The sequence below is a fragment of the Achroia grisella genome, unplaced genomic scaffold, assembly GCF_030625045.1.
Source record: "Achroia grisella isolate CSIRO2021 unplaced genomic scaffold, CSIRO_AGI_Agris_v1 utg546, whole genome shotgun sequence".
Taxonomy (NCBI): domain Eukaryota; kingdom Metazoa; phylum Arthropoda; class Insecta; order Lepidoptera; family Pyralidae; genus Achroia; species Achroia grisella.
The window spans coordinates 4,318,201-4,333,680 of record NW_026712931.1 but is presented as its reverse complement, the minus strand read 5'-3'; the positions used below and the strand labels follow the sequence as shown (position 1 = coordinate 4,333,680).

Genomic DNA, 15,480 nt, shown 5'->3' with positions numbered 1-15,480 from the left:
ACTTTGCCACATAGTAATCCCTATCCCTATGGACTGTAAAATATATAATTATATATACATATAATCATAATTATCGAATTAAGAATTGAGAGAATATAAAATAACAATATTTCTTTGAACTAACTTTTAAATTATTATGTAATCAAGAGCATCTACAATATGTATTCATCTACTTCAAGGGCAGAAAGTGATACAAGACTACGATTAAATATTAGTTTGAGCTTCATACATTAATTAAATACAAATGGATTTTTGAAAATCTACAAAACACGATTACTGCAGCGTGACTTTGTATCGGACTTTGGTCTGATCCATATCAAATGATTTCAAATACTATTCTTGAATATGTTTGATTACAATTTTAAATGTTACAACAATGTAAATAAATATTAGAAATGTAAAAAACAGCCATGAAAGTCATGAGACATCTATTTGTTGCTGTTCGATTCAATTCTAGCAATAACATTTGAAATTATGAGGATTTGAGTAGCATTAATAATATTAACTCATCCGTTATTACAATATCTATTGTGTGGTGGGAGAGTTTACCACCTTTCTATCTAGAAAGGTGGTAAACTCTCCTTCTTTCTATATGTTAAGAAACTAGGTACATTTAAATCTTTGTCTGTAGTTTTGGTATAACTAAATATTTTCATTTGAAAACTATTGTTATTTGAGAAATATATACCTAAATTAGCTAGCTAAAAGGTATCTATATATAAGCTATATATTTTTTTATATATATGTTGAATGGCATATATCTATCACGGAGGTTCCGTGATCGTTAGTGGGAACCAACGATATATACATATGTACAGTACCACGTACATCACGATGACACAGGTGTTACTTCTGTGATACTCCAACGCTGAAATAAGATACAGAGGTCTCACACGAGCGACTGTAGTATAAAATTTACCTCAGTAAAAAATATAATAAAGTATGCTGTTTTAAAAATTAGATAGTAGTGAACATAAGTAACACATTATGAAATTGATGATGAAATGAAATGTTCAAATTAATTGTCCAAATTAATTGTTTCTTGTTTTTATAGCGTACTGGATAAATCAGTATCCGGCAAGTCTGAAGGCAAGTAACCGCTGTTCTTGAGCACCGGCAACACTAAAGAAATTTGCAGGTGTGTTGCCGGTCTTTAAGAGCTCTTTTCTTGAATGTTTAAATTTCATGTTGCATAAATACAATATTCACGTCCAATTTCATGGCGATTGATTGTATATTATTATCAATACCTAATTTGTTATCTGGCATATCGTGGGAACTTCCAAAAGCTCTTTCATAGCGGTTACCAAGGTCACATAAGAAACTTCCGCACAAAATGTTTGTGTTCTGTTTCAATGCCTCGTGCTTGTGAATTCATATGCATATATGTCACCTAAATATAAATTCCGCCTTTTATTGTGCATATTTAGAGGCAGAAAAGATAGTGGACGAGCAAAAGATACAATAGTAGAAAAAAGTTGTAGCATCTGCCTAACGCATATTAAAGAATTTGGCTTAATGATGTTGATGTTTGATGATGATGAGACATTTGACTTATGATAAAATAACACATTTAATTATTTTATTGCACATTAGACTTTTTTGAGGACTTTAATTTATATTTTTAAAACGACTGATTTTCAAGGTAAAACAAAACCGTAAAAACCGTAAAAATTTGTCATTTTAAAAATCTACTCTATGAGTTGTTGGTTACCTTTATTTTAGTTTAAAATTTAATTATATTTCAATATTATCTAAATAAGTAAATGTATATACAGTATATAATAGGTAAGATAATTAGTGTATAAATACCTTAGCATATTAAAATACGTTATAATTATGATTACAATTGTGTTTGTATCAAAGTTGTTACTTTAATATATCGTTTTCAAACTAAAGGTCGGCTATTCGTGTGTTGCTTATCGGGACAAATATTAACACTTAACTGTAAAAGCAGACAAGACAGCTATTTACCTCAAGTGTATGTGTCATTAGTTAAGTTAGCGCCATCGTATCGTGTCAACAATTCCTGGAATCTGAGAGTAAGCAGGATTATGGCGGCTATTATATTATATTACTAAGAAAACAGCTAACGTAGACGTAGTCTTGAAGCGAACGCCTCTAAATATTGATTAAACGGAACTATGTACAAAAGTATATGAACATTAGGTACATATGTATTGGCGTGTTGCGCATTTGATTATCACCTTTGATAGTTTTTAGCGCGGACTGGTCGTGGGGCCCCGTCTGTTGCAACTTTACATGATCTTTTGCTGTCACTGCTTATAAATATCTAACTAGAAATTCCATTCTAATATACCGCAGCATATCCGTTTAGTAACTATTGCAATGAGGTCAAGAAAAAGAGTAAAGACAATAATATTTTTAAGATAAAACAAAATAGGTAGACCTTATTTTGATTGTCAATAGCGAATGAAAGTTTAACATAAAATAGTTTAAACTTTGGCCAGCTTAGCCATTACAACTTTGTCCGATATGTTGTGGTAATTATGATATCTATTTATTTATTAATTAAAACTTATTGCCCCCCCCCCCCCCAAGCGTGTTTTGAGCCAATACATAATAACAATATATATATATATAAAACAACAGACAATACTCACTAAACTTATTAATGATGTCATGAAAGTTACTAATTTTCATTACATAACACACTTGGTTAGCCAGTTAGTTTTGGTTTATTGCAGTGGTATATACAGCAATTTATTATTTCAAAATCTTAATTATTAGTTCTTATTTAAAAATTCAACATTTGAAAACTTGTGAAAGGTTCCAAAAGGAACAAGCGGGTGACAAGGTAATAATGGCCTGATTTACAAGCTGCCCCAATGCAGGTATTGAGATATATTATCATATTTCATTCAATCTGCCGTTATTATTGTTTCAATGTAGGACTAGAAACACCCCCTTTGTTGTAAATCATAGATACCAATGACATTCCTAAGATTATTGCGCTAGTACCTCGAGGTCTTTGTTCTTAGCTTATAATACTATAATCTGCATACTGACAGATACCAGTATATCTAATAAAATATGCGCATGTTGCATCAATGCTTTGTTGTATCAATGCTTTCACACAGAACACCGCGAACAGCAATGTTTGTTTTTCTTTTATATTGGTATATATTGTGCTTTGTTCCTTTAATCGTAAGATATCCTGCCGATGAAAGGTATGTGTGTGTCAATGTATCGCATTGTATTCGTAATCCATCACCACATGTATATACATTTTCGCCTCCACAATCCAATGATAGGAATTAAACCAGTGTTTTTGTCATCACACATCATGTCTGATGACAGAAGCGACATCACCTTGACTGAATATTAAAGTATAGATTTTAATGTCAGGAGTTGCTAAATTAATATATATATATATAAAAATGGGAACTAGATATATTATTAGCTATGTGATTTATGACATTGTCTAGAATGAGTATTAAAAATGCTAACCCACACATTATTTATTAGCTAAGCTTGAAGTAGATTGTAAGTCGTCTGTACCTCAGTCACACCTATTTCTGAGATGAGTGTTGGTTGTAGGGTCAAATTGGGTAATGAAATTACAAGATAACACAAATGTGTTAAGATTTTTAGTCATCTGAAATAGTAACGCAGGAACCACTCCTGTATAATAGTAACGCAGGAGTGGTATCACGAGTGTTACATGATAACATGATGTGATGTTGTTCATGTATATAGGCGATGGTTATCGCTTACGATCAGTATCGTCGTAAGTTTATTTCCCATTCACATTACATAAAAAATCTGATAGTTATACCACCATAATAATACAACACATTAGGTTCTGCGAAGGAATACCTACTACTATTCTACTATGAACGATGGTTAAGGGTTAAAAATGCGTTGATGTCTTTTGATAGGGAAACTGTGAGGCTTTTATACAACACATAACAAAGTCCGTTATGTCACAAATGTATATTAATAAGTGATGTAAACCTACCCATGATTTAATTGTTAAATTAAATGCCAATAGTGACCGAATTGCCTGCCGATTTTTTAATTAATTCAATCAAAAATGTAATCGACATCTATTTTTACATTCATTCACTCTAATATTCGATAATATGGTTCAAAGTATACACTAGAATTTACTGTCGCCCAAAAACGTATTCTTCATTTAGGAACTTAGTAATGAGTTGAAGTTAATAGCAAAGATATACGATCTTATTCTTACTCTTAATATAGTGACTCCATATCCTAACTCTCATAAGACTAGAGAAATATTATTACTATAGATATTAACGCTAACAAAACACTCTTACCACTTACTTATCCGAGGTAGTGGTAAATTTGGCCCCTCGTTACGTTTGTTAAAGCTTATATAGAATTGTGAATCAAGGGTGAGTCTGCCGTAATGGTTCGGTCATTATCTACACAATGTCTCTAACTATACCGTGCAGGGGTTTGTTAGATAACATACTTATGTATAACTATTTTGTTTCGAACCACTTAGAACCACTACATAAAAAGTGTAGCTTACCACAATACATTAGTGAAAACCGCACCCAAATTCACACTCACAGGGAGACAGACAAAAATTCTAATAGATAGTTATTGTACCACTCAGTTTTTCTAACATATTTTACACACAGCGAACAGTTGCATTTTTATTTATTTATATTATAAATATAAATTCTCACTTTTTGATTGGAATTGATTTCCACATTTTATTAAAAAGAATAATCCGTTTTGTTCGAATATAATAAATCAGTTATTATAGGAGTATATATAATATTAGAACATTACAAATTAACTACATAATTGAACTAAAAATGATATCACGATATATCAAGCCTATGTCACCGTAAATGGGCCGTGTGACGATCATACATCATTATTCAATAACCACTATAAGATTGATAGACCGCTACTTTATAGTAGGCAATAAAATAAGTAATTGATTCAACAATGGTTATGTAAATTATAATAATAAAATTATTCATATGGAAAGGAAAAGGTTAGAGTTAGTGATGTAATACTTTATAAGGGCATGCCATATTATTTAGTACAAAAGTTGCATTTGCACAAGCCCCTAATTTGGAACTTGACAGTGTGATGTGTCGGCGGTGCAAACACGGCATAACAGGCAGGTGTTTACTAGAACACCAGGCGTCCGGCACGCCGCAACACCGCGTGACTGCACCGCACTCCGCAGTCACTTCCGACGCCGCCGTATCTCGCCACCGACAATGCTCCAACCCAACCCGTACGACGCGGCGCAACGGTGGCTAAGTGACTCACTTGCACCAAACATTCAACTCTCATTACAACTGCATAAACTTGAAAATCGCACAAACCGTGTGACCACCACGTGCGCATCAGTATACAGCCATAAATAAATGCACGAAACGAATTATAACGGACAAATAAAACAATATTTCAATTGGCCACTGTCTCCGGCGATGCGATATGTAATGATTCCATTACGATGTACGGAAACGAATATCAAAGATAGTTTACCAGTTACGACGTAAAACGGCGCGGTGGTGACTGTAAATAAACAAACGAGGCGCGAATCGAATCGAGCGCATTGTGAAATGCATTTACGCACACGGGACATGCATAACTTACGTGTTTGTGCGCAGGCGAGGAGACGTAAACAATGGTGTAATAACCCATCGGTCGTGGAGTACAAAGGTAGTGATCAACGACGGTGGCGACGTCGTGTGAGTGTGCGCGTGTGCATCGGGGCCGAGTGGCGGTGCAGCGTGCAGCGTGCGAGGGGCGCGGGCGCACGCGGCCTACTGCAGCGCAAGGGGCACCCCACCGGCGCCGCGCCCTCTGACCGCGCCACCGTCCGATACTTTATCAACAAACACCAATGAATGGAAATAGGGCTGCCGGTGTTTCGCATAACACCATTGGATGCGTGGGTCGCAACTACCCTGGATGCTACTGAACTCGCTACACCACCCAGTACCGCCGTCCGTCGCCACTGTAGCACTGTTCAGAACACACAGAATAACAATTGTTTATTTTTTACACGTACAAGACTTTCAATTCTATCATCATTTATTACTTCGTTTAAACGGCCTCGTTAGTCTAGCGGTTTAGCACACCGGCTTACTTTCCGATCGTCGCGAGTTCGGATCGCACGGTGCAAACATTTGTATTCACGAGTATGATTGTTTATTTTGATTCGGGTATTTTCTATGTATATTATGTTTTTCAAAAAATATTTAAGTATATATATTAGTTATATGTAACCCATAATAAAAGTTCTGCTTAGCTTGAGACCAGATACAGTTGTGTGTATTGTCTAGGGTTATTATTGTTATTATTAAAAACAAAACATAATTATAGGGTGTAATTTTATTGTTTAAACATTGTCTTATCATTTATGCGTAATGTTTACGATAAATACTTACACAAAAAAGTATGACGTTCACAGGACGCAGTGTTTATAATTGTCACACTATGTTATGAGAAACTAACCTCTTAGACCACCCAGGTATGAGAGCATTTATACCGGACTTAAAAGTTAGAATATAGAAATTTAGAATCAAACTCGGTGACATCATTTACACAAGGCCTATGGCTATCACTGGACCACAGGAAGATTCATCGTGATGATAACATCTATAATTTTAAGATGTTGGAAAAGAAAGAGGAATAAAATTAATCCAATTTTTGCCAACTTTGAATCCAATATCCATGCTTTTTGATTGAACGGTTTTAAATTTTAGGTAGCAGATTCGACGGTACTTATTCTCATAATAAACAATTTCATTACCAATTAGAGAATACAGCAGAGTACTCGTGGACAAACAAATAATACAAATGTGTCAAGAGTGGGAGCACGTGCCCAGAGTTACCGCCGAGTCACATGTAGATAGGCGTGCTTCAGATGACATTGAGAGCTTTATGGATGGCGGAGAAGCGGTGTTGCGGGGGCGCGGCGCGGCGGCGCAACTCGGAGCAGAGCTGCGTACGCGCAAGAATTCGGCTGTTAGGGTGCGCGGGCGCACTGCATTTTGGGTCAACGTCCGCGAAGCGCCGCACGCCCTTTGGCTGATGGATGCAATTTAAATTGTAATGAACCCTATTCGTTAAGGGCTTTAGCCAGAAAAACGTAAAACGCTCTAAATCATATCAGTCTGATTATAGTGTTCCATAGTCGACAATTATCATATGAATTAGTATTAATAGAGAATTGTTTTAACAAGTTATTAATCCAGAAATTTAATTAATTTGCTCTACTACTTTTTGTAATTTATTTTATACAAATATATCGTGTATATTTTATAAGTCATTTCAATAAAACGAATTACACACGCGTTCTTAAGTAAGCACCCTATACTTACCGTATGTACGGCTACGTACGTATCGTACTACGACGTACTCGATTACCTAGTTGCAACCGGCAGATGTAATACCGTTAATAATGTATGATAGAATTTTTACAGCATAGAGATCCCCACGAACAAAGGAGAATAGTCCCTCAAGAGTATAGTAAATGTATTGGATTTCACAATTTATGTAGAAACACAATATTCGTAGTAATAATGTACTATAGAAACTGCTAGGCTCCTTAGGTCAGACACGTCTAAGTTCCTACATAGGCACTCACGCAATTATACGTATACTTACCTAGTTTTGAATTTATTTGTATGAACTATTACTAGTCAATAAATTTTCGTCCATGTTGGTCCAATATAATTTTTGTATATTACCATTGTGAAGTAGTAAGTTAATTCTTTTTGTAAAACTATATTTGCTTTATTCATATATACAAGATCTTCACCAAATATGATTCAATTATGTTTTTTTGCAAACCATAGAGTTCACTCCCTGTAGATCTTATAGTACTATTATAATAATTCAAGTCTTTTTAAGTACACGAAAAAGTTTTGAAAGGCATTTTGTTAAAATATGTTTGCTAAAATTACGTAATAATTCTGTTTTAGCATAGCATTATATAAGCTGTACTTTATTTCAAGCAAAATTTAGTAGCGAAATTTATATGCAGTAAATAAAAATCCCGAATGGCATTATATATACTATATTTAAAAAAGAAACTTATCGAACTGTAATAAATTATATAATAGACTGAAGAACTGTAGAAATTATATATAGAATAGTCATAATCAGAGTGCTATATATATATGACTATAGTCTTTCAATGAAAATTGCATTTAAATTAAACTAATTACAATATTTAATTTCTCTAAATATAAGTACAATTGAACTAGGTATGCAGTTAGGCCTGTAAATATACAATATGATGAATTATAAATTATTATAAGATTAAAATTGACATTAATTCCTTCTTAGGATGTTATTCTGTGGGTAGTATCTACTTAGCTAATAACTTCATGTTGGAAAATACTTCAATACAACATTACAATCTATTATCACATTATATAAAACTATAGGAAAATTTTTACATAAAAACTTTTACATAATATAAGTCATAGCAGTTACTTGGTGGAATAACAAATATTACTAGTCGCATAATAACCGGGACTTCGTTATGTGAAATGATTTATAATTATATACATGAATATCATTATCCAATATATCTGGGAGTTGCGTAAAAAGTATTAGAAATAAATTTATATATAAGTATTTATTTCTAATACTTTATACTTCTATATTTTTTAATATTTGGAATTTAACCTAAAATATTGATACATCCATGGCACATATTATAATTTGTAAATTGTACTCGCGGTTCTTATGCATTGGATTCGCAACACTATCTAATTATATGAGATGGTCCGTCAAAAATGAGAATATTTTATATTGCAAGTTTCACGTAAATACTCATATAATTTTATATTAAAATAAACAGCAACATTGAACTAATAATTTATAATAAATCCATCAATTTTGGATCTAAAATACTTAATTTACATTAGAATAAATAAATATAAGATGTAAGTAAATAAATATATAGTCTGCATAGAAAAGATAAATAAATTTAGCAGTGTGTGAACAACTAATATTTCGTCGAGCACTGTATGCCTAGTTATTTGTCCAACATTAGAAACCGTTCAGTGACGAAATAATTAGCGAGTACGAGTTATTTTCTATATTCCTCCACAATGCAAATTTTGTATTGGAATTTTTTATTAATGTGGGAAATACAAACAGAAATCTTTTTTAATATTGAACTATACAACTTGCAAAAATCTATACTGAATTACAAAACTGTTTGCAATAATAATTGCCTGCTAATGTATATTGTTGTACCCCTAACGGCGATTGTTTATTCACCAATTGAGCGTTTTCCAATTATATTATTATAATATAAGCTTTGCATACATTCGAATCTATATAAGTACATATAAATATAACATTATCATTAGGTATAATTCAGTACAAATGGATTTAACAGTAACATTTTTCACTTACAGTGTAATATCAATAGTATTGCTATAACTACATATTTACAAGTAATACACCATTTTCATAATTCTCACTACGAGCATTTACTGATATATATATATTATTTATTATAGTAATAATTATAGCTGACTACTTTATTTGGTAATTATATAATATATAGATTTATAGAAGATACATACGCGGAAATGTCACTTTTATTCTTATACTTGAAAACTATAATGTTAATATTAAGTAATTAAATTACATTTGTCACACTACCTATTTTTTGAAGCATCAATTTTAGGAAAATATGGTCATGTTTCATATACAGGATTAGTAAAAAGTTAACAAGTCGAATGTATTCATGAAGCTGAATAATTTCTACTTAAGAAGTCCAGAGGACACTGAAAACAAATTATGAAATTAGATCAAATTAATTATATGTTACCGAGGTTCAAATCATTCAGCTATCCACTTTGCTTCTAGAGGAAAGTATTTACACTTCCATGAATATCAATCACTGTATTCGACTTGCTCATATCGTTTATTATTGACGCTGTGTAATAATTGAAGCTTTCGTATGAACGTTTAGATACATAGCATGGAATAGGCAGGTGTATATACCCTAAATTGTTTACCCTATACTTAATATCTAAATTTGCCGGTAGTCGTGTGGTGGTCGTCGTTTGGTCTGCATCTATCATCGGCAGCGATCACTCAAGGCCCACGTCCAAGCACATCATTACTACGAATCCGATGATGCAGCCCCATGTTGCTAACTTGCCGTTGCCACTGCACACATAATGCAACATTTTACATAACTACTTCTGGAATATAATATAAATTATAATACAAATTTTATTCAATAGTTATTTTTAATTATAAAATAAAAAATAGTGGACCATAAATATTACTAATTTTCTCTAAGACGTAGCTATTTCACATTAATATTCGTTGCCTTTGTAAATGAGCATAACTTATAGGGTTATGATGTTTCATTTATTGATAATTATAAGTATTACATTTTATATCGAGATCATTTATTAGGAATAAATGATCTCAATATAAAATGTAATACTTATAACATAATGTAATTAACTAATATAGACAATTGTAAAATATATATGCCTAAATCATATTTGTAACAAAAAAATATATAACAAATATTTATTAATGCTCTAAATATGACGATTTGATATTGTTTAAAAAATAAACATAGGACTTTCCTTTGATAATGTTTGCAGAAATTTCATTGTATTGGGTATATTATTGTATATAACGGAGACTAGTATGAGTAAGGTCGTGAAATATATACGACGCAAATATAACAATTTAGTATATGAACATTAAGCACATCACTATTATACTACATGCATTACCCTGCAATAAATTATCATATGTATTGTTGTTTTTATTAATGCTCCTATATTTTTTCACGAATATATTTAAGAACCCAGAAAACATATTTAGTGAGATAGATGCTATAATGTTTAATTATGGTTAAATATAAACACACAACGACCACTAGTATTTCTACTGTCGGTTGTGTTCCCATGGGATTATTTCAACTCGAAGATACAACTGTCATCATCTACATCATATGCAATCACATGACCTATCACTTTAACACTAATTCTCAGGAATGGTAAAGCATGAGAGATATACGGGTGTCACTGTATATACTGCGACGTTTATGGTATTTTAACAATTTGTTTAAAAATACTACATAAGTCTTATAAAAATATATGTTTGACAGAATGATTGGTTTCATACTAGTAACAGTATTTCAATTCATTTTTAGGTAGAGATAGTGAGAGAGTATAGAGCCACATAACCACTATTCAGTCTGTATTATCAATTGATCAATAGCGTTTTTAGTTCTTGGGTCTAATACCTCATTTTACATTAAGTATTACGAATTAATCGGGTCGACGTCTAAATACTATTTTCGTTTTAGTAATCACTTGTGTTAGACAAATCGTAAAATAAAAATAGTTTGTTTTATTTTAGCTAACATGTCGACATATTTTGAATTCCTAGTCGTGTTGTATCATCGATGCCGCTACAGCCACGAGTAACATGTAAACTAAGAACGCGTAAATTTCAACGGAAAAAGATTATTTTAAAATGTTTTACTTTAATTGAAGTAACGCCTTCAACAAATAGCTACAATATATTATAAAATTGGGAAATTTTCAAATATAATAATAATGTACAAAACGTTTGCAGCCGTAAAATGCAATAATTCTAGCCAATGACACAACATAAAAGTAAAAGGCAATTGGTAAAACGAACCTAACTTTTAACGACTTTTTTTAAGTATATATAGCTTCACAATACAACAAGATCTACCAATCGCATGCAAAATCATTTTGTATGGTGTTTAAAATTGCCCTAGTTACACTAACTAAACACTAGAACAGTAGGGTAAAAATCAAAATTAACTTCCTTGACCTTGTTCTTTTGTAACTATTCCAGTTACTACCAAGCAAGCTGACGACCCCCCTAATGCGAAGTGGCAGAACAGTGCAACATTCATCACTTTGTGGGACAGAATCTCACAATTTGATGAAAAACGCGAGAGACACACGCACTATTTCGCAGGACTAGGTGTCATATCTCTCTACCCTGTAATCTAACAGCCTTACAACAGAAACGCAGCTTACAAAGCAAGCTACTTGACACCTAAAATAGAAGAGACAGAAGTACCTAAATAATAAAAATGTTATAATTACGAATATTAATTTTATTAAGCTATTTTATTGAATTAATTCCTCTATATAATTTGTTGTAATGTCACCTTGTGTACTTTCCATGGTCCGTTATAAGTGTTGTCGTCATACTGTACCGGCCATTGAGAAATAACGAGCGAACTATATTTGAATATCAACTAGTTAAAAAAATTACGATATCGGAAAGGCCGACCGATGGCGCTTGCGTCTCACGCACCAGCCTCACAGAAACAATGGCCATTGATGGCCGACCGGAATCGCTAACTCGAATTACGACCATTACATTTAAACGATTCCGTGTAGTTAGCTAACAGGCCAACACTTCCACTCAAGCAGACTATTAAACTAGAATTCTACTTAACAACATATTATTTAAACATCCAGGTACATAGTTCAATTTTGTAGAAGTGTTCGAATCCTTCATTTTGATTAGAAGAATATCTATCGATTCCTTCTAATGTAACGTTTAAACTGTCACATCCGAGGTATAGCAATTGCAGTTGCACACAGGAATGGTCTCTCTTTTCTACAGGATATAGTTACTTTATAATATCATCAAAATACATAAGTATTGTGATGCTTATGTTATTACCTACACTTCTCAATTAAGGAGTATGTGTTATGTTCGTGTTATTACTACGACGCCAGGTATGAGATTGTTAAGTTTCTCCCTTAGAACGAATACAACATACGAGTCTAGTAGCTACTACACATAAACGATCAAGCAGACGACTTCTTTTATGAAAAAGTTACTCTGAAAGATCTTTGAATTATTAGGTACTATTTTTATATTTCAGATTAGTAGTAGTAGATATCAAAAGTACATTTTCATAGTCAAGGGAACATACAAAAGACAAAAGTCATCGGGTACAAAAAAGTTAAGTATTCCAAAACTGGGGAAGGATGAAGATATTATATTTTAGGACGGTAGAAAAAAAAAATATAATGTAAAAACTTGACGTTCCTAAGCGGCTAAAATTTCCTATATGATTAAATGATTTTTGAATTTGTATTTGAATTTAGGAAAATGTGAGTAAACAAAGCATCAAGGAATTATGTGGTTACACAATTTTTTATGTTGTCCGTCTTAAGGTGAAGCAAACCAATAGAGTCATGTTATGTTAACGTTTAAGATAATGGCATGTGTATTCCGATCACGCTGCCTGGGGAAGCCCGATGGAACACACGTTTCGCACCCAAATTTGTGGCTGACATCACTGCCTAAATAGGAATAATTTCACACACATGAATGCTACTGTCCATCCAAATTAGTGGTTTAGAATGTCAAACATTTAACCTTCAGTATAATTGCAATTGATAAGAAAGCTCGGTAAGAAAAGACCTGGCAGTCTTATAGTTGTGTACTAAATATGTTTCGACCATACAGCTTCACGATTATCACATAATCATGTGACGTCCGTAGTATTGCCATTCCAGAGCAGTAAGATGACATGCCTAGTAGGCTGTAATTTCATTACTATATTTTACGCAGAATCGAAACACAGCTGAAAAAGCGAGCTGCTTGAATATGTAAATGAGACGGAAATACCCACGCAGACAATTTGTACAATCTAGCTTGGAAAATTCACTATATTGAAATATATGTAGATTGACAAATCTAAAATTATAACAAGAACTGAAAACTATTGGGAACTATCTAAATATGAACTATGTATTTACTATTACGATCCCGATTAACAATAAATTAAAGATGACGCACTAGTAAGTATACTAGCTTGTCCTGTGGCGTAGTGCTATTATGTAGCGTCATATCGTGTAATGCCAGTAAAAACATTTTTTAAGTGTCATTTTACATTAAACTTAGACTGTAATTAGTTTGAGCGAATGTTTTATGGGTAAAATCAATATACCGAACAATTATTTTGCAAGTTCAATATGTTAATTTGTACAAATAGTTTTTAATACATATATATTTTAATGAAATTATTCATGAAATAAAGTATTAAAAATCTTCAGTAGAAATTATCGTCTAGTTTTAGATTTAGTGAATATTATACTGTGAGACGGTTATATAAGATCCGCAACAACCTTAAAGCCGCTGGGAAAAGAGCCTATTAAAAGGTACAAGCAAAGGGATGGCTGCACAGGTATTAAATGAGACCAGGCACTAGTTAATTATTAAGTTTTTAAATATAGATATTAATGAAATCTAGTTACTTTTAATAGTGTCTCTTCAAATTCAACAAACACGAGCATTTAAAGAACAGAACTACTGTATTGACTGATTTAGATTCCATTGTAACGAAGTTGATGCGAATATTGATTTCAAAATGTTACAGCATTTTAAAAATACTGTAAAGTTGGTTTAATCGTGAACAATAATTATTGTTCAATTTTGTCAATATGAAAAAAAGAGTTATACTGTTACAACGTGTAATTATGTGTCCACGCTAATTAGGTACTACGTGAAAGATATTTTAGGGCAATTGTTTTCAAAATTAGGAAGTACAAAACAAATATATTTATTATATTTGAAAGACGATGCAAATTCTACACATTACACGAGTTGTCTACAAGTAAAGAGCCCAAGTGTTTACATAAAACACCTAGTATTTTATTATTTTTGATCAAATATATATAAAATACTGGGCGCTAAGGAGTAAGTAAGTAAGTAAACCTGTAAGGAGTGTGAGATGCATTATAATTATGATACTTGCGGGGATGCGATGTCTGGAGGTAGGTCAGGGAGAGTCCAGTGCAGCGCGCCGGATTCCCAGACAGTGACGTCTACGCATAGACAAACTAGAACGCCGTCACTGCTGTTATCCCGGTAACAAACGCGTTATTTTATATATTTATTAGTATTGACACCGGCGAGACGGTGACAAGCCCACGCGTGGCGGCGCACCAAATTTACTTCAGACGCACAAGTGTCCGGCGGCCGCCCTCTGGACGTCGCCTGCTACAATTCAAATCCATACATACGCTACCGAGGTAGACTTTGCACAAAGTCATCTGTGTAGGTAACTTTACCTCACCTATTTCTGTTGCTAAGCAGCTAGTATTGTTTCAGTAAAAGGGTACCAAGACCTTCATGACGACATGTTTTCGTCGTGCTGTTTTTGTACACGGCACAGGTTCTCATTTTTCTATTGCAGTTATATAAAAAAATACTACCTCCATTTTCTATCTCAAATATTTATTGTCAATATTGGCAGAAGATATTTTTGGAAATAGGATGAGAAGTATCTAGGTAATACCTGTATCACTTTATTATATGGTACATACCATATAGACTAGATTTTTAAGACAATTGCTTTAAAAATTAAGAAAGTACCAAACAAATATATGTATAATTATACGACGACTATAATTATAATGTATAATTAGACGCCTACTACCACAATTAACATAT

At 32.8% G+C, this 15,480-nt stretch overlaps 1 protein-coding gene across 1 annotated transcript in view; it reads right to left on the bottom strand.

The window, feature by feature from the left end:
* Positions 1 to 8,455: 8,455 nt before the first annotated feature.
* Positions 8,456 to 15,480, bottom strand: part of LOC131848131 (zinc transporter ZIP11) — a 56,914-nt gene continuing 49,889 nt past the window's right edge. Inside the window, exon 7 of the mRNA XM_059197895.1 lies at positions 8,456 to 10,164. Within this exon, the coding sequence (XP_059053878.1) occupies positions 10,086 to 10,164 (79 nt within the window). The 3' untranslated portion in view covers positions 8,456 to 10,085. The remainder of the gene's footprint in view (positions 10,165 to 15,480) is intronic.